Genomic DNA, 21,554 nt, shown 5'->3' on the forward strand with positions numbered 1-21,554 from the left:
AAATTGCTTTGACTACTTTGATTGCTATCAGATACTACTTAATGTTGCTTACTAGTAGATGCCATATTTGCCAGTGAATTGAGAGTGACCTTATTTCAGATATAATGAATCTTGAAAGCATATCTGAGCCATTTTGTGTTGCTCTGGGCCATTATTGTCTAATTGTGATTCATTATGGGTGCCACATGCTTTCTGTCATCCAAATTCTTGCTGTTGTCCTGCACTCTGTGATCAAGAGGATGGGCTCATAAAGTTCATCAGCGGAATGTTTAATAAGGTTAGACATACACAGTGAATGGTAGGGCTTTAGGGTGTGTTGAGAAACCAGGGGACCTTGGTGTGCCAGACCAAGAATTATTAAAGGTACCAGTGCAGATGAACAAGGTGTTATACTTGAATATAAGATCAGGAAGTTAGGCCACAGCTGGAATATGTGAGCAGTTATAGTCACCACATAATATAAGATTATTAAGGGATTGGACACGCTAAAGGCAGGAAAAATGTTCCCGATGTTGGGGGTGTCCAGAACCAGAGGCCACATTTTAAGAATAAGGGGTAGGCCATTGAGAAAGGAGTTCAGGAAAAACTTTTTCACCCAGAGAGTTGTAGATCTGTGGAATGCTGTGCCTCAGAAGACAGTGGAGGCCAATTCTCTGGGTGCTTTCAAGAAAGAGTTAGATAGAGCTCTTAAATATAGCAGAGTGAAGGGATATGGGGAGAAGGCAGGAACAGGGTACTGATTGTGGATGATCAGCCATGATCACATTGAATGGTGGTGCTGGCTCGAAGGGCCGAATGGCCTACTCCTGCAACTATTGTCTATTGTCTGTAGGAAACATTTAGAGAGAATGCAGATGAAGTTTACCAAGATGCTGCCTGCGATAGAATGGTTAAGTTAATGGGGAAGGCTAGATAGTTTAAGAGCAGAGGAGGCAAAGTAGTGACCTGATAGTGGTCTACTAAATTGAGGTGCACAGAAGGGATAGTTAGGATTTTTTTCCCCCAATAGCTGAGTTATCTGAAACTAGATGACATAAGTTTAGAGTAACGGCTGAAAGATTTGGAGGATACCTGAGGAAGAAATTTTTATACCCAGATTGTGTTTGGAATCTGGAAATCATGGCCTGAGTGGGTTGTACAGGCTGGTACTCTGAATATTTGCAAAATATCTAGATAAACACTTAAATTGGAGATGCTGGGACAAAGAGCTTGTTTTCGTGCTGACTCCACTCGACACCTTTCCAAATTCAAAAGCCAGTCACAGATCCCTTTTTCTTGGCCATTGTAAGCTCCTTTAGCAAGTGACAATTAGCCATGTTCCTCACCCTGCATGGACTGTTCAGGAGTCTGATGGGGGAGAAGCTGTTCCTAAAATACTGAATTTGGGTCTTCAGGTTCCTGTACTTTCTTTCTGAGAAGAGGGCATCTCCTGGATGGTGGGTGGCCTTGATGATGAATGCTGCCTTCTTGAGTCATTGTCTTTTGAATATGTCCTTGATGTTGGGAAGGCTAGTACCCATGATAAAGCTGATTGAGTCTACAACCCTTGGAAGCTTCTTACAGTCCAGTGCATTGGCACTTCCATACCAGGCAATGGTGCAACCTGTCAGAATACTCTCCACATTGCATTTATAAAAGTTGCTAGAGTTTTGGTGTCATTACCAAATCTCCCCAAACTCCAAATGAAATATAGCGGCTGGCATGCCTTCGTCATGATTGCATCACTGTGGTGGGCCCAGGGTAGTTCCCATTCCACCGCTGACCCTTGGAAGAGGATTATGAGTGTTCTCTTGCCTTCCCTTTCCTGAAGTCCACAGTCATTTCCTTGGTCTTGCTGACACTGAGTACAAGGTCAATGTTGTCATACCTATCTGTTTTGCTCCTGTACACCTTCTTGTCATCATGTGAGATTCTACCAACAACTGTGATGTCACCAGTGAATTTAGAGATGGCAGAGCCTGATGGAGAGAGTAGAGCAGTGGGCAAAGCAAAGCATGCATTCTTAAAGTGTGCCTCTGTTGATTGTCAGCAAGGAGGAGATGTTATCACCAATCCATAATCTGATTCCACAACCTACAGACTGACTTGGAAGGATCCTATAGTTCATCATCTTAGTAAGAGACCATAAGATATAGGAGCTGAATTAGGCCATTTGGCCCATCGAGTTGCTCTACCATTTCATCTTGGCTGATCCATTTTCCTCTCAGCCCCAATCTTCTGCCTTCTCCCCCCCCCATCCCTTCATGCTCTGGCCAATCAAGAATCTATCAACCTCTTCTTAAATGTACATAAAGACTTGGCCTCCACAGCTGCCTGTGGCAAAGAATTCCACAGATTCACTGCTCGTTGACTAAGGAAATTCCTCATCATTTCCGTTCTAAAAGGATGCCCCACTATTCTAAGGCTGTGTCTTCTGGTCTAATGCTCCCCCACCACAAGAAACATCCACTCCACATCCACTCTATCAAAGCCTTTCACCATAGGTTTCAATGAGGTCAGCCCTCATTCTTCTGAATTCTAGTGAATACAAGCTCAGAGCCTTCAAACGCTCTTCATATGACAAGCCATTCAATCCTGGAATCATTGTTGTGAATCACCTTTGAACCCTCTCCTGTTTCAGCACATCCTTTCTAAGATAAGGTGCCCAAACCTGTTCACAATACTCTGTGAGGCCTCACCAGTGCTTTATAAAGTCTCAATATTACATTCTTGCTTTTATATTCTGGTTCCTTTGAAATGAATACTAACAATGCATTTGCCTTCCTCACCACAGACTCAACCTGCAAATTAACCTTTAGGGAATCTTGCACAAGGACTCCCGAGTCCTTTTGCACTTCAGTTTTTTGTATTTTCTCTCCATTTAGAATAAAGTTAACCCTTTAGTTTCTTCCACCAAAGTGCATGGCCATATGCATCCTTTCTTTCTTTTTAAATCTTTTTATTTAGATTTAAACAGCCGAAAAGATCCATCATCAAGAGTAACTCTCAACATATGCATCCTGAACTGTGTTCCATCTGCCATTTCTTTGCCCATTCTCCTAATCTGTCTGATTTCTTCTATAGCTTCTCCACCTAAAACTACCTGCTCTCCATCTGTCTTATCGTCTGCAAACTTGACCACAAAGCCATCAATTCCATCATCCAAATCACTGACGTATAATGTAAAAAGAATCAGTCCCAACACAGACCCCGTAGAACGCCACTAGTCACCAACAGCCAGCCGGAAAAGGATCCATTTATTCCCACTCTTTGCCTCCTGCCTATCAACCACTGCTTTATCCATGCTAGAATCTTTCCTGTAATACTATGGGCTCAGATTTTAAGCAACCTCATGTGCGTCACCTTGTCAAAGGTCTGCTGAAAATACAAGTGCACATCAACTGATTCCCTTTTGTTTATCCTGCTTGTTATTTCTTGAAAAAATTCTAACAAATTTGTTAGGAAACCATGCTGACTATGGCCTATTTTATCACCTGCCTCCAAGTACCCTGAGACCTCATCTTTAGTAATTGACTCCAACACTATAGGCCAGTTAGTCTGACCTCAGTGGTAGGAAAGATGTTGGAGTCAATTACTAAGAATGAGGTGTCAGTGTACTTGGAGGCCTCTGTCCCGTCTTGAGTTTGGAGTGACATTTGCAATTTTCCAGTCTTCCAGAACCATTCCAGAATCTAGTGATTCTTGAAAGATCATTACTAATGCCTTCACAATGTCTTTGGCCATCTTTTTCAGAACCCTGGGGTGTACACCATCTGGTCCAGGTGACTTATCTACATTCAGACCTTTCAGTTTCCCAAGAACTTTCTCTCTAGTTACAGTAGCTTCACACACTACACGCCCCTGATACCTTGGACTTCCATCATACTACCTGTGTCTTCCACAGTGAAGACTGATGCAAAATAATTATTCATTTCGTCAGCCATATCATTGTCTTCCATTACTAGCTCTCCAGGATATTTTTCCAGCAATCCAATATGCACTCTTACCTCTCTTTTACACTTTATGTATCTGAAGAAACATTTGGTATCCTCATTAATATTACTGGCTAGCTTTCGTATTCCATCTTTACCTTAATAACTTTTTTAGTTGTCTTCTGTTGGCGTTTAAAAGCTTCCCAATTCTCTAACTTCCCACTAAGTTTTGCTCTATTATATGCCCTCTCTTTGACTTTTATGTTAGCTATGACTTCTCTTGTTGACCATGTTTATGTCATCTTTTCTTTAGAATACTACTTCCTCTTTGGGATGGATATATATCCTGTGCCTTCTGAATTGCTTTCTGAAATTCCAGCCATTGCTGCTCTGCCATCATCCCTCCACCTCAAATTTCAGGGTGAATTCAATCACACTATGATCCCTTGCCCCTAAAGTTTCTTTTACCTTAGGCTCTCTGATCAATTCTGGTTCATTGCACAGCACCCAATCCACAGTAGCTGATCCTGTAGTGGGCTCAACCATGAGCTGCTCTAAAAAGCTATTTCATGGGCACCCTAGACACTTCCCCCTTGGGATCCAGCACCAACTTGATTTTCCCAATCTACCTGCAAATTGAAGTCCACCATGACTATTGTAAAATTTCCCTTTTACCATGCATTTTCTATCTCCTGAGGCCACATCCTTACTACTGTTTGGGGGTCTGTATACAACTCTCATCAGAGTCTTTTTACCCTTGCACTTCCTTAGCTCTATCCACAATGATTAAAACACTTTCTAAGCCTATGTCACCTCTTTCTAATGATTTGATTTCATTTTTTACCAACAGAGCAATGCCACCCCCTCTGCCTTCCTGCCTATCCTTTTGATATAATGTGTATCCTTGGACATAAAGCTCCTAGCTATAACCTTTCAGCCATGATTCAGTGATGCCTACAACATCATACCTGCCCATCTACAACTGGGCTACAAGCTCATCTACCTTATTCTGTACACGGTGAACATTCAGATACAACACCTTCAGTCTTGTATTCACCATTTTCAATTTTGTCTGCCTTATACGTTGCAACTCATTGCCTCTTGTTTGTAAACCAGTTACCTCATCTTCAGTATCATCCGCCAATCCTATGAGTATTACTTATTTACTGATGTAATTATTGCTTGTTCTTTTTATATTTGCAGTTTCTCTTCTTTTGCACCTTGGCTTTCAGTCTTTGAGTATAATTTTTCATGGATTCTATTGTATATTGTATTTGTTTGTTCTATGGTGAATGCCTGCAAGAAAATATATCTCAGGGTATATGGTGACAACGTTCAGTTGACTTTGAACTTTCTGTCTGTGTTGATTGTGGTCTTCCAATGAAGTAAAAAATTTCAGAGCCCTGTAACAGAGCTCTAGGTTTTGAAGCTTGTTGATTTTACTGAAGTGAGGACTGCGTTTAACACTGTTCAATAAACCTGACCGAGGTTTTGCTGTTGTCCAGGTGATACAAAGCTGAGTGGAGAGCCAGTGGCATGCAGCCACTGTTGACCTGTTGTTGTGGTGGTGGGCAAATTGCAGGAGGTGCAGATTCTTGCACGGGCAGGAAGGAGTTAATTCTAGCCATAACCAACCCCTCAAACTACTCTCAAAGGTGATAACAAACGGTCTGGTGATAGGTTGCTGAGATAGGATGGTGTGGAATATTGGAGAGAAACCCGTGTTCCCATGAGTCTGCTGCTCTTGTCCCTTTCCTGGCGGTAGAGATTGTGGTATGGAACTTGTTGTCTGAGGAACGTGTGAGAAATTGCAGCAAATTTTATAAGTGCTACACTTTGCCGCTGCTGTGCGCCTGCACTGAAGGGATTAAATGTTTAGGGTGCCAGTCAAGTGGGCTGCTTTGTCGTGGATGGTGTCAATCTACTTGAGAGCTATTGGCACTCTATAACTATCGTCACTGCTAGGCTCGCTAGTGGAATGTCGGTAAGAAGCCTGTAATGGCTAAGACCCCTTAGCTGTCAGGTAAAGTCAACCAGGTTTCCAATCCATAATGATGACAAGTGTGTACACGTGGATGTTAAGTGAAACCAGTAGTGGCTTCATTTTCAGTGTTAAAGCTATTACACTAGCTGTATTTCAACACATCTTTTAACCACACAAATTAGACGGAGTATCAACATTCCCTGGATGTTGTCATGTGCGAAGAATTAATTGGTTGGCTGAAATGACAATTTCATCAGGGGGTAAAAAAAAATACACATTTTGAGCATGAATTTTCAAAAGCCAATTGTGCTGTCTCTTGAACATTTGAAAAGATGTACAATGATGTTTGAAGCAATTAATGTCATTGCTGGCTAAATCCACACATTCACAAAGCATTGCAATTTGTTGGTTTTAGTCAGTGCATTTGGATAATGGGCTTAATTTGTAGAAAAGATATAAATGCTGCATTAAAATCTTTGAGAATGAAAGGTGATCATTTTCTACGTCCATTCACTAAGCAACTTGAAAAATAGCTTCAGCAGCGTTAATGCAGCTCAGAGATCTGCCTGAGCTGAAAGCAATCAGTTCCTCTCGCATTCACTGATTCCGATTGGAAAACTGGTGTCTTAGTGTGAATGCTGTCCTCTTGCCTTTTAAAAAGATCATTATAAAAATAGTGATTAACGTCATTTTTGGCTCTTTGTCTTCCCCTAAAACACAATCTAATTGTGTCAAAGTAGAGAGTTAAGCAAAGTCTGGGGCCAGCATCCTGTGAGAACTGATTCCAGGTACAGTTGTTTGGAGCAAAAATGTCATAATTAATAACTATAGCATGTTTCATCTGCTAAGTGTACCTTGTGTTTTATTTATATTGCCGCATAGATTTTTTTGAAGCTGTCACCAGAACCGACTTCAAGTCCTTTTATGAAACTTATATTTTATAATGTGGGGCAGATTCTATGGCGACAAGGTGAACTTAAAAGAACTGGTTCTCCAACTAGTCGGATGGCTCTATTGTTAAGCATAACAGCTTACTGGGTAACTCCACCATAGGTAAAATGATCTCAGCTGGAGTAGACATTTGAGCTCCCTTGGTTGAAAAGAGTAAATTGAAAGTGAGTTTTTTCTTCTGATTATAGATGAAGAACCTTTTCAGCAGAATAGAATAGGTGTCCATGAATCACATCTGGTTGTTATGTTTTGCAACTTCTAAACTAATCGAACGGAAAGCATGGGAGCCTTGGATAATGTGTTTACTTCGTTTAATTTCTAGTGAGGTGCTCATATATGATGTATGGCGTTCATGTACTATTTACATATAACCCGTATTGAATTATGTAAACAAAGAATGCTTAATCAAATAATGTATTTACAATATTACTGAAATATTAACTACACTACACTCCTCCCTGCTTAGCTGTAAACTCCAACTCAATATAGGGTGCATCTCAATGCAAGTATGTAACATATTGCTCTCTAGTCGTGTATGTGTATAATAAATAATTTAAAAAAAACACACACCACCCATTAGAGATGAGAAAAAATACATATACAGGCAGTCCCCGAGTTACGAACGTCCGACTTATGGACAACTCGTACTTACGATCCGAGGAAGGAAAACGCTGTCTGCCATTTTAAGTCAGATTGTGACGCCGTCCGCCATTTTAAGTCTTTGCCGTTAACACTGTATTGAGTGTTTAACTTTGTATTTGGCTTAAATTGTTCTTAGTAAGATTCACCCTGACCCCGCCACACCCCCCCCCCCCCCACCGTTCCGATTGGCTAGTGGCTCAGTGAGATCAGCTGGAGAACGGAGGTTCATGAGTTTGACCCACTGACAGACCACTCCCGTGCCAGGTTGATGTCAATCCAGTGACTCTCGTACCATCCATGTCAGGTTGATTTCGAGCTCACAACTCGACCGCGTAAAAAAAAAACAACACGGCCACCTCCAGTTTAAATTCCCACGCGGAATATTGTGGAGGATCAAATACCCAAAATACCCAAACCCAGCACAGGCCTTACTTGTCCCATTTGGCCTGTCTCAGTGAGGTGGTCTTTAGGACCCAGCAGACCTCGGGAGCCGCCGCCTGCACTGTTTCTGTTCCGTCGATGGGGTGAGGTGGTCCTTAGGACCCAGCGGACCTCGGGAGCCGCCGCCTGCAGTGTTTCTGTTCCGTCGATGGGGTGAGGTGGTCCTTAGGACCCAGCGGACCTCGGGAGCCGCCGCCTGCAGTGTTTCTGTTCCGTCGATGGGGTGAGGTGGTCCTTAGGACCCAGCGGACCTTGGGAGCCGCCGCCTGCAGTGTTTCTGTTCCGTCGATGGGGTGCGGTGGTCCTTAGGACCCAGCGGACCTCGGGAGCCAGCGCAGCTCGGGATCCGCTGCCCGTGGTGTTTCTGTTCCATTGACAGGAAGCGATCGCAATTGAAAATAAAGTGGAAATAATAAAGCACTTGGAAAGAGGTGAAACGCCATCGGTCATTGGAAAAGCGTTAGGCTACAGTCAGTCAACATTCGGAACAATTTTAAAGGATAAAGTGAGAATAATGGAGCATTTGAAAGGCCTTGCCCCGATGAAAGCTACAATTATTACTAAGCAACGCAGTGGTTTAATTATTGGAATACGTACGTTTCTTAAGTGTTTTATATGCATAGAAAAGTAAAATATATACTATATACTAAGACAAACGTTTGACTGACACTAAATAATACCGGATGTACTTGTTCCGACTTACGTACAAATCCGACTTAAAGACGGACTCAGGAACGGAACTCATATGTAACCCGGGGACTGCCTGATACAAATGCTATATAGGCATCCACAGCATAGTAAATTTTAAATTGTCCCATTTAGGCTAAAAGATCTAATCACTGTGGAGGAATTTTTACTCTGGTGGGATGAAGGCTTTCATGATGGGGGGGCACTCTGATCGGCAGGTGAGACCTGTGGTTGTGAAAAATTCTCAGGTTCTGGGACTGCCTCTGTGCGGTTGTAGGAGTTGACTCTGGGACTGCAGGAAGTGGGTCTGACAGCTCTGGACACCTTTCTTCCTGACGTCCTGGCATCCTGAACAGTGCGTGGCAAGCTACTCGGTAAGCTGATCTATTCCAGGCTACTAGTCAGACAAAGCTTTGAGCCAACACTTCCATTTTGACCCGGCCTAGACGACTGACACGTAACTCCTCTAATACTTGAGCTCTCAGCTTGGATGGAACAGAAACTTCCAATCCCTCATCAAGAACAAATTCATCCCAGTGCTGGTAAAAATTGGGGAACTGGAATTTTTGCTGCACATCCCAAGCATTTTGGGTTGCCATCTTGATCTGAGACAGTGTGGGGTCTTTTCTAGTTTCCCTTTGGTTCATCGCTGCCATAGTAGGCAGACTTATGATTTGCATTGCGGAGTATGTGCCAAGAAGACTGTCCTTTGTAAATTTTTCAGGTATTTCCTTTCCTGAGGATAAACAGGACAATCCATCAACATTTCCATGGTTAGTTGTCCTCTTGAATTCAATCAAGGAATTGAATTGTGTCTCCAAGGAACAGAGCCCATCTCTGCATTCATGCTGCTGTTGTTAGTGGAACACCCTTTTGTGGATTGAAAATGGACACCAGAGGTTGCTGATCAGTAATGAGGGTGAACCTGCTTCCATACAAGTACTGATTGAAACATTTTACATCCCAAACCAGACTCAAGGCGAGTCCGTCAATCTGTTTAATTTTTCTCTGCAGTGGTAAGGGAACATGATGCAAAGGCTATGGGGCGTTCACGTTCATCACTCATAACGTGACATGACTGCACCTATACCATGGGGCAAGGTGTCACAGTGTCACCATTTCCTTTATGTTTTGGAAGCCACCTCACACTGCTTTGTCCATTGTCATTTCTTCCTGATCTATAGTAATGAGTTCAAGGGGTGGAGCACAGTAGTCACGTTTGACAGGAACCTGCTATAGTAATTGACAAATCCTGAAAAGGACCGCAACTCTGACACGTGCTTTGGCCACTGTTTGAATTTTCTCAACACACTGGTGTAATCCTTGTGCATCAATGATGTGACCACAGTAAGTGATGCTTGGTTTAAAGAATTCACACTTTTTGCATCATGCTCTGAGCCCATAGTCTTCTAATCTTTTTAACACTGTGTTGAGATTTTGGAGATGTTCCTTGTCATCCTCACTGGTAACAATGATGTCATCCAGGTAACACTGAGTGCTTGAGCAGCCTTGCAGTACCTGGTCCACAGCTTTCTGTCAGAGTGCAAGTGCAGATGTCACTCCAGAAGTTAGACTATTATAGCGATAAAGCCCTTTGAGAGTGTTTATGGTGAGAAACACTTGGGGCTTATCTTCTGTCTCCATCTGTAGGTGGGGCTCAGCTAAATCCACTTTGCTGAAATGTTTCCTTTCAGAAAGGTTTGCAAAGATATCCTCTATCCTGGGCAGAGGGCATTGATCTACTTCTGGTAGTGGGTTGATGGTGACTTTAAAATCACCATAGACCCATCCTTCTTGACTTCTGGGACCACTGGCATTGCCCATTGGCTCTACTCATCCTTGGAAAGAATTCCTTCAGCTTCCATGTGATCCTGCTCACTGGCTACTTTATCACGGATGGTATAAGGAACCATTCGGGCTTTGTAAAATTTGGATGTGGCATTTTCATTTAATGCTATTTTACCCTTGATATGTTTGAGTTTTCCAGTGCCATTCTTGAACCTTGAACACTGCTGTGGTATAATCCAGTACCTTTCTTAGTTCACTTTCAGTTGTCTCTATTGCAGAGGATGTAGCAGACAAATGATGGATGGATCTCCAATCGAGTTCTAGTTGTCTCAGTCAAGTCCAATGTGGTTGTTGTATTTCACTGTTACATATGTCATTCCCAAAGGAGTTATCTATTCTCCAGTATGTTCTTATTTGGATACAGATCTTTGATATGCCATTCAACCTTATTTTGTAGAATGTCTGTAACAGCCAGTTCCATTTTAATTAATTTGCTGTTCACTTATGGTGAAAGTTGTATTGCTTGCCCCCAGTTAGTTTTCACATTGTAAATCTCAAGTCTATTCAGTTTTGTATCACTCTCATCATCAGATTTTTCATCAACAGCATGCAGATTAATGCTCTTTATGAAACTGCAACTTCACTTTTTTTTCTTGCCTGCCTGATATGCTCTTTGTTGTGTCCTACTTTGTTGTATTTTCTGTAAGTTTTGCCTTTAACCCTGCATTGGTCTGGGGTACATGAGCCCCTGTCATTATGATAACACAGTATGTATGACCAGGCAGGTTTCTGTTTAGATATTGCGATTTTGTTTGTGTTCCCTTTCATTCCTGACTGTAACTCAGTTGTGTTTCTGGCTGCTATTTCCATTGGTACAGAGATTACAACTGCTGTTTTAAGTCATGCTTCAGTTAGAAGACAGTTTTGAGTGCTTTTGTGTAACATTCCACAAGTAAATGATCTCTTAGGGTATTATTAAGCCCCTCACTGAACTGAGAATGCTTGGACTGTCTCTTCAATTCATTCACGTAAGCTGAAATGACTTCCCCTACTTTTGATTCCACTGTTGAAACCTGAAGTGTTCTGAATCAACCGCGGTTTTGGTTTTATTTGTTCTTGCGTTACATTCACAGTATCAGTAAAGCTCATTTTGGCTGGTTTGGTTGGAGCAGTCAAACCTCTAAGTAAACAGTATGCTTTTCCACCTATTGCACTCAGCAAACGGGCACTCATTTCTCATTGGCTATTTCATTTTCTTGACAATACGACTCAATTAATTCAGTGTATGTCAGCCAGTTATCCATTGTGCAGTCAAAGATGTCTATGTCTTTCCAATGCAGCCAGCCATTTCTGTTTTTATGTTATTTGTGAGTATTATCACCCAGTACTCACTGTTTTTGAACCTGTGAATTTCATTGTTTTCTGCTTTTTAAAAAAACTTAACCATCTTTCACACTTTCTGAAGAAACACATGCTGCACTTTTCATTTAACTTGAACTTCCCACTCTCCCACTCTCCCTCCCAATGTAGGACATTGGTTTGAACTCATCTGGAGGACTGTGCACAATACTGGAAGTGAGTTGCTCAGTTTGTACAGAGATAAGGCAGAATACTCAGTGTGTCATGAGCTCTGGCAACTCACTTCCTCAAAGGACTTGAAAGCAAGTTCTTTGAATGTTGGTAAGCAAGTTACCAGGGATAAATGGGGATGCAGAGTTGAGGTTTCAACGCAACAGTCCTGATTGTACACAATGGTGGAATAGGGCAGAATGTTGGTCTTAAGGTTGTGTGTGTGTGTGTGTGTGTGTGTGTGTGTGTGTGTGTGTGTGTGTGTGTGTGTGTGTGTGTGTGTGTGTGTGTGTGTGTGTGTGTGTGTGTGTGTGTGTGTGTGTGTGTGTGTGTGTGTGTGTGTGTGTGTGTGTGTGTGTGTGTGTGTGTGTGTGTGTGTGTGTGTGTGTGTGTGTGTGTGTGTGTGATATAAAAGTAAACTTTGCATAAACCTGGATTAAGCAGTGTTAAGCCATCTGCTTGTTGCCATTCTCACTCCCTCATCCAATGATTTCTCATTAATCCCAGGAAAGCTTCAACTCCATAAAATGAGCACCCTGTGCCGTAGTTGTGGAGTTCGTGGGAAGGAAGAGAAATGCTGCAGAGCTTCCAGCTGAAGACACCGTCGGATTCTTTGTGATCTCTACCCACACAATGCACTGTTGTAGGAATACTCTATAGTTAGGAGTGCACCTTACAATATAACACTGGGATATAGTACTGGTATGCTCCAAATTTTTAGTTCTGTTGTGATTTATTAAGAGAATGAATAGAAAGGACCAGAGAGGATATTTCTATCATGTAGAGAGTCGAGGATCCGAGAGCACAACCTCAAAATGAAGTGATGTCCCATTAAAACTAAGATGAAGAAGAATTTCTTCAGTCAGATGGTGAATCTGTGAAATACGATGCCACAGAGGGCTATGGATGTGTTTAAGACAGACATTGATAGGTTCTTGATTAGTAAAAGAATAAAGAACATGGAAGAAGGCAGGAGAATGGGGTTGAAAAATATCCATGATTGAATGTGCAGAATGGCTTCCATATCTATGGTCTTTAAGATGTGGATTTCCTCAGTCTGTGCTGGTTACCTAATAGTGTGCTGCAGGTAGCTAGAAGGACTTGTTACCCAGTTTTCATTTTAGACTCGACTGTGCTATCTCCACATCCCAACCTGTTTGGACATTTCACTGAAGAAGTTTACATTGTAGATGCATTCCAGACAAATTCACATAATCAAGGCTGTTTCTCTGCGTTGCCAAAGCGATTGATTGTACTTTATGGCTGAATGGAGGGAACATCTCAGTTATCTGTGGTTAACTCCTGACCAGCAGTTAAACTGCCATGTATAAAGTACTATCGATTTTTCTCTATGATTTTTGATTCATTTAAATTAAGAGCTATTGGTAAGCATTTTCAAATTGAATGGAAATGTTAGACACTTTCAAATTAAGTATGTACACACTTTTTGGGAAAGAAAATCATATAGACACACATCTAAAATGATCTGCTTTTATTGCTGGTATAACATCACAATTAATGATGGGGGCTTTTCTGTCAACTTTAATTCAATGATGCAACATGACCATGAATTCCATTCCCCTGGATTTTGGTGCTTTTCTTATGATAAATTCTACAAAATTGTCCATTTTTTGTGATTTTCCAGCTCACAATAATACATTCAGCTAACAAATAACAAGGAAAGCTCTATCAATTCTGGCCATTCAAGGGTAAAGTTTGTACAGGCGGAGCCAATAACAGCTATTGTAGTTCTTAACTATTTATTCATTTATTTAGCATTACAGCATTGAGTAGGCCCTTCGAGCCACACCGCCCTAGTTCTACCCCTGTCAAACTCGATTGACCCTAATCTAATCATGGGGCAATTTACAATGACCTGGTACATCTTTGTATTGTGGGAGGAAACGGGAGCTCCCGGAGAAAACCCACAGATTTTACAAGGAAGATGTACAGACTCCATACAGGTGGAGCCAGAATTGATCTCCAAACTCTGGAACGCTCCGAGCTGTAATAGCATTGCGCTAACCACTCGCTACCTTGGCACCCATTCTCCTCTGACCTCTCTCATTAACAGGGCATCTTTGCCCCAGAACTGCTGCTCACTGGATGTCTTTTGTTTTGTGCACCCATGTCTAGAGAGTCTAGAAACTTGTGAATGAAAATCCCAGGCGATCAGTAGTTCTGAGATACTCAAACCACCTGTCTGGTACATCCAATCCTTCCACTGTCAAAGTCACTCAGATCAAATTTGTCCCCCATTCTGATGTTTGGTCTGAACCTCTTGACCACATCTGCATGCTTTTATGCACTGAGTTGCTGCCACATGATTGGCTGATTAAATATTTGCATTAGCGAGCAGATAGTGAAGAAGCTTGTTTTTGCTAATTATCTCCATATTCTCAGATACATAAGTTGAGGAAAAGAAGCATAAATTTATTCCTCAAGCTTCTTTTGCTAAATTTTGGCCAATTTTATGTTATAGTTCTATCATTTGATACACAATCATACATTTGTGATGCAGAAGGTACTTTGTGTTAAGTGGCATGGGTAATACGTATGAAGATGGTGTAAAGAAGATATACTTAGCACAGAGACATAATTTTAATTGATTAGGGACGAAAGGGCCCTCTTCATTTGTGTGTAGTAGATCTGTCAGTTCAGTTTCATTTACCGGCAATATTCCCACACTGAACCCTTGATTATGTAGAATGCAAAGACTAAAATTGATCCGTCTTGAATATTCTCAGTCACTGGGATTCACTGGGTTAGAGAATTTCAAACACTTAACCTTTCGAGTGGAGACACTTCTTACTATATTCTTCTAGTTAACTGACCCCTTATCTCCAAACTCTAGCGTTCATAGCCATCAGGGACATTGCCTATCCATCTACATGCATATTCTTTGAATTACAAGAATTTTTCACTGAATTGAATTTTATCTCTCAGTCTTCTAAAACCTGGCGAACAAAGGCCTCTTCTGTACAATCTGTCTGCAGAGGATAACCCGTTCTACCTAGAGAACATTCATTCCTCTAAGCCAGCTGTGTCCTCTGAAGAAACAGATCAAAGTGAAGGTAGTGCACCAGGTGTGCACCATTATAACGACAGTTTTATACCCAAATCTATTTCTTGACAAGTCAGTTGTATAATTTATATTCCTGATGGTTTCCTGTTTTTACAGACTTACTTTGTTATTTATGTGCAAGGACATCCAAAATCTTCTGAATATTTACTGTTTAGTCTCTTCCCTATTTTGTTTTACTGCTTTCTATTTCCTTACTGAACCTAAAATGTGTAAGTTTACGTTTTGCACCTTGTGTTTTATCTCGTTTCCTTGACCCGTTTGTATTCCCTGGAAGTGCTCATAAATTCTCTTTCCTTTATGTTCCCAGCTACTTTTGAATTGTCAGCATATTTGGAGATCCTTTGTTAGAGTCATTGATGTAGATTGCAAACTGTTGATTTTGTTCTGACTGCTACACATGTACTGATAATCATGTACACATAGTGTTTAAAAATGAGAGAAAATCTTATTTTGAGGTTGCAAACAGGAGGAAATCTGCAGATGCTGGAAATTCAAGCAACACACACAAAATGCTGGTGGAACTCAGCAGGCCAGGCAGCATCTATAGGAAGAAGTACAGTCGACATTTCGGGCCGAGACCCTTCGTCCTGCCTGGCCTGCTGCGTTCCACCAGCATTTTGTGTGTGTTGCTTATTTTGAGGTGTGCATTTTATACTGAGTGAACATTTACCATTCACTGTACATAATTCCCTTTGGTATTTCTATTTTCAGATGAAGATGTCTGGGTCACTAGTATCTATCACTGCATTCCTCAAAATATCCACTCCAAGTTATTTCTCTTGCTGGATTTACCCTTACCTGCATCCACTGTGTGATCTATGGTGTCTGCAGTTCACTGGCTTTGTGCAAGATAATAGGAAGCATCTTTCATAGGCTTATGCTGTATACTGAAGTCACAACCCCTGTCCCCACACAACTTTCTTTGCCAACAGTTCAACAGTACTGATTGTCCAAGTAACTCTTCCTTATTATTGAGCCAGAGCTCCATAACCTTGCTCTCAGAAAATGCTGTTCAAAGATCAGGTCGGGCAGCATCTGTGGAAGAAAAAAGGACACTTCAGGTCTTGGACTCTTCATCAGACTTGAGAAATAGAGAACCAAGTTTGAGTTGTGGAAAAGGAGGGTGTTGTGTATTCAAGTGATGTTTGAGTGATCTTCTGTGTGTCATTTAAATAATTCATTACAGGTTGTATGTATAAATATGTGAATTGCATACGGCATCACACTACCACGTGATGTGTGCACACCTCGCTTGAATTTGTGCTTTGTGCAACAAATTGCAAATGCTGTAAAGTCTGTATAATGCTGCATGATCTGGTGAACTTGTTGGGTAGTAAAACAAATTGAGCCATTCAGTAGAACATTTGAAATATATGCATAGTTGTTAGATTTGATTATGGAAATAATGAAGGCATCTTTGCTATTATGCATGTGTTGGCCAAAGGACCTGTGTCTGTGACACTAAACAAGAACTGTAAATCAAAGCTGCTTCAGGTTAACACACACAAAATGCTGGAGGAACTAGGCAGGCCAGGCAGCATCTATGGAAAAGATTTCTAGCATCTGCAGATTTTCTCCTGTTTCTGCTTGTCACAGTCAAGTTCACTTCACACGTTATTTCACTGCTTTGTTTGAGGCTGTGCTGACAATAACTACAACACTGGGGTGACAAGTTACAACGCTTCTAGAATATGGGAAAGATCAAGTCCGTTGTATAGGAGATGCTACCAGACAACATGACAGCAATGTTCAGAGAGATTATTGTGACAGTTCTTAAAAAACAGTCAAGTTAGAGGTTTGTGTTTGAGAGAGAGCGATCTTAAGGCCAAAGCAGATGATGGCCAATGACTGATTAAAGCTTCTTGGGCTGGAAGACCAGTAAGAGATTGGTGAGATGTGGGTGTACATGATGCTGAGCATTTTGGAGCATAGTTACAGCAGGAGCCAGGAAGTCCAGTAAGCACAGACAAAGTTAGCGAAAGAGGCTTGGGTCACATCTGAGATTTGGTGAAGTTCTCCATATGAAGTGGAAGATGGGAGGCTGGCTGAGAGCAGTGAAATAAACTTGGAAAGAGGTAACGTGGCATGGATGAGAGTTTCAGTGGCAAATAAGCTGAGAAAAAGGCAATGCCAGGCAGTGTTATGTTTAGTAACGGCATATAGAGGAGCTGTGTGTCTTCAATAGAGTCAGAATGGTAAACAAGCCCTTCGGCCCATCTCACCCATGCTGTTCAAGATGGCTGTCTGAGCTAGTCCCATTTCCCTGCATTTGACGTGTATTCCTCTCAGCCTTTTTTATGCATGTAACGTGGGAGACATTCCAACATCTTCCAGTACTGTCACTGAGAATAGATCTGTAAATGAGGAACAAAAGAAGACAAGAATAAATCTTAGGGCATCTCTACGCTTAACCATCGCCGAGTATGATCCTGCAACTATATACGTTCCCTCCCGGCTGTACTTTCAGTTGTACCATATTATGAAAGAGCCATGATTCCGATGTTTCCCTATATTGCAAATAACAGTGATCTAATCTCATACCCTCTTTAACTCCGCAGGTATTGACATCATGCCGAGTGTTCCTCTTGACAGCACGCATCCCCACCAAGGTAAGACATTTCTTGACATTTTCTTGTGATCCTTGCATTAACTAGAATATATTCCAGAAGGAGGAGAGGAAATTTCATGATTTTTATAAACCTCAAGGTTGACAGACGTAAGAAAGGCATATAAATACTGATCAACCATTCTAAATAAATGGATGAGATTTTAAATGTACATGGTCAACAAAACCCAGGTACAATCTGACAGCATCCTTTCCAGGAAGCAGAGGTGTTCTATTGGCCACATAAGGAATCCTAGGCAATGACCTTGTTCTTCTATCTTTCCTAATGTAAGAATAGCTGCGTGGTTGCCAGATAGTCAATTGTGCCTTACTTGTTTAGTTGTCTTATCTCCTATGTTGCTCAAATTTACTCTTTTCTGTTAACATTCAATCCAGAAAGAAGTTATGGATTAGATTGAGTTTTTAAGGTTTACATGACATATCTCTAACATTGTCTTACTTTACTCAATCGGATTCAAAATCAGGTTTAATATCACCATTATATGTCATGAAATTTGTTAACAACAGCAGTAAAATGTAACACGTCATAATATAGAAAATAAGTAAATCAATTACAGGAAGTTTGTGTGTATGTACTTAGGAATTGGATGGCCGAGGGGGAAAAAGCTGTTCCTGAATTGCTGAGTGTGTCTTCAGGCTTCTGTGCCTCCTTCTTGACAGTAACAATGAGAAGAGGGCATGTCCTGGGTGATGGCGGGGGGGGGGGGGGTCCTTAATAATAGATGCCACCTTTCTGAGGCACCGTTCCTTGAAGATGTCTTAGATATGATGGAAGCTAGTACCCAAGATGTTAAAGTCTATCCTGAGCCTTTGTGGCTCATCAGGCTTATGCCAGTTTCTGTGGTGTGAAGCGACTGAGAGTACAAGTGTTGCAGTCTCTGCCAGTACTTGGAGTAGAAGTACAGCCAGGTGACCAGACTTTCCGAAGTGAGGGAGTGGAATAGCAAGCTAGGCACTTGATGGAGGTGTAACAGTGGTCCAATGTGTTGTTTCCTCTGGTACTACAGGTATGTTGGTATGTTCCATTGAGGCAGGGAAAGGATGGTAGAGTTACAGAACCATGTTGTACAAAGGATGTAGAAAATCTAGTTAAAAAGAAAAGTTCAAGAAACTAGATAACGTTAGAGCTCTAGAAAATTACAAGGTTGCTACGAAGGAGCTGAAGAATGAAATTAGGAGAGCCGGAAGGGGCCATGAGAAGCCTTTGGTGAGCAGGATTAAGGAAAACCCCAAGGCATTCTACAAGTATGTGAAAAGTAAGAGCTGTGTGCGAATAGGACCAATCAGGTGCAATAGTGGAAGCGTATGCATGGAACCGGATGAGGTAGCAGAGGTACTTAATGAATACTGTGCTTCAGTATTCACCTGGGGAAAAAGACCTTGGCATTTGTGGGGATGCCACAACGGACTGAAATGCTTGAGCATATAGACATTAAGTAAGAAGATGTGCTGGAGCTTTTGAAAAGCATTAAGTTAGATAAGTCACCGAGACCAGATGAGGTAAACCCCAGGCTACTGTGGGAAATGAGGGAGGAGATTGCTGAGCCTCTTGTGGTGATCTTTGCATCATCAATATGGATGGGAGAAGTATCAGAGGATTGGAGAGTTGAGAATCTTGTTCCCTTGTTCAAGAAGGGGAGTAGAGATAACCCAGGAAATTATAGACCAGTGAGTCTGACTTCAGTGCTGGGCAAGTTGTTGGAGAAGATCCTGAGAGGCAGGATTTTTGAGCATTTGGAGAGACATAATCTGATTAGGGATAGTCAGCAAGGATTTGTCAAGGGCAGGTCGTGCCTTACGTGCCTGATTGAATTCTTTGAGGACGTAACAGAACACATTGATAAAGGTAGAGCAGTGGATGTAGTGTATATGGATTTCAGTAAGGCACTTGATAAGGTTCCCCATGCAAGGCTCCTTCAGAAAATAAGGAGGCATGGGATCCAAGGAGAGCTTGCTTTGTGGATCCAGAAATAGCTTTGCCTATAAAGGGTGGTTGTAGACAGTTCGTATTCTGCATGGAGGTCCGTAACCAGTGGTGTTCTGTAGGGATCTGTTCTGGGACCCCGCCTCTTTGTGATTTTTATAAATGACCTAGATGAAGAAGTAGAAGGGTGGGTTATGCTGATGACACAATGGTTGGGGGTGTTGTGGATAGTCTGGTGTGTTGTCAAAGGTTACAGCAGGACTTCGATAGGATGCAGAACTGGGCTGTGAAGCAGCAGATGGACAGATAAGGGTGAGTTGGTTCATTTTGGTATGTCAAATTTGAAGACAGAATGTAATATTAATCGGAAGACTCTTGGCGGTGTGGAGGATCAACTCCATCTTGGGGGACAGTCAAAACTGCTGCGCAGCTTGACAGTATTGTTAAGAAGGTGTATGGTGTGTTGGCATTCATCAACCGTGGGATTAAGTTCAAGAGCCGTGAGGTAATGTTATAGCTATATAAGACCTTAGTACTCCAAGTGGGGTCTGACTGACCCTGTCCAGTTCTGGTCACCACACTACAGGAAGGATGTGGATACTATAGAGAGAGTGGAGAGGAGATTTACAAGAATGTTGCCTGGATTGGGGAGCATGCCTTATGAGAATAGGTTGAGTGAACTTGGCCTTTTCTCCTTGGAGTGATGAAGGATGAGAGTTGACCTGATAGAGGTGTATAAGAATAAAGAATGTATTGGGAGGTGAAAACTTGTAACCCTGAGGGACAGCCACATTTCCTGTGAGTACGGCCACAATCAGCATTATTTCTGTCAGTTATGAGCATCAATTGATTTTTCAATGGTATTAAAACATCTTTATTAACTGTAGAGACCTTGGATACAGTTGTGATTCTCAGCTGTAGCAGGCTGAAACAGGAATATTTTATCATATTCATTGAGCTGCTCTGCAACGAATTTGCCCTGAAGGCACCCTGAAAGTGGAAAAAAAAGTACTTGGTATTGTATTTCTCAATTTCATCAGCGAAGGAGTCATATATTTGTGATATGTCACCTGACTGCATAGTAATCTGTTTGTATGAGAGGGCAGCACAATTGAGGCCGGTGGAGGCTGCAATTTAGTCGAGCTCTGTTGCTTTTTGTGTGGAGTTCGTGCATTCTCCCTGTGACTGTGATGTTTACTGACTGCAAAGATGTGTGGTTTGGTAAGCTACCGTAATTGGCTTCTATAATTATAACTGGTATTTAAGAGACTGGTAGCATTGAGGGAATTGACAGGAGCCTATGGAAGAATAAAACAGTAGGTTACCGGTAGTTTATGTCTCGTGCTTGAAGATCAACTTAGACCTGTTTCCATGCTGAATGTCTCTGACTCCATAACCCCACATTTCTCCAAGTGTCAGGTTTATTTAAATCTTTTTCACAACTTCTGAGACCATTTTGCATGAAGGTCTGAGTAGTCAACATGTCTTTGTGCATAGTAGGTCATGTCTGACCAATCTTGTAGTGTTTTTGAGGTGTTACGGGGAAGGCTGATGCAGGAGATGTGATGGATGTTGTCTACGGGGACTTTAGCAAAGTCCGTTATGGGAATCCTGTCCAGAAGGTTCAGTTGCTTGGCATTAAGGATTCAAAATACAAATTAGAATTTATTATCAGAGTACATACACATCACCACATACAACCTGAGATTCTTTTGTTCCTGTGGCATACTCAGCACATCTATAGAACAGTAACTGTAAACAGGATCGACGAACAACAAACTTTGCAAATGCAAGCATAAATAAATAACAGTAATTATCGAATATGAAATAACAAGATAAAGAGTCCTTAAAGTGAGACTATCGGTTGTGGGAACATCGGAAATAGAATGAGTGTAGTTATCCCCTTTTGTTCATACACTTGATGGTTGAAGGGTGGTAACTGTTCT

The 21,554-nt window shown here is 41.6% G+C and overlaps 1 protein-coding gene across 7 annotated transcripts in view; it reads left to right on the forward strand.

The window, feature by feature from the left end:
* Window positions 1–21,554, forward strand: part of LOC140713623 (F-actin-uncapping protein LRRC16A-like) — a 328,263-nt gene that overhangs the window by 50,519 nt on the left and 256,190 nt on the right. For all 7 annotated transcript variants that reach the window (XM_073023966.1, XM_073023968.1, XM_073023970.1 and 4 more), the window contains one exon: window positions 17,617–17,667. In XM_073023966.1, the coding sequence (XP_072880067.1) occupies window positions 17,617–17,667 (51 nt within the window). The remainder of the gene's footprint in view (window positions 1–17,616; window positions 17,668–21,554) is intronic.

The sequence above is a fragment of the Hemitrygon akajei genome, chromosome 20 (genome assembly GCF_048418815.1).
Source record: "Hemitrygon akajei chromosome 20, sHemAka1.3, whole genome shotgun sequence".
In the NCBI taxonomy this organism is placed as follows: Eukaryota; Metazoa; Chordata; class Chondrichthyes; order Myliobatiformes; family Dasyatidae; genus Hemitrygon; species Hemitrygon akajei.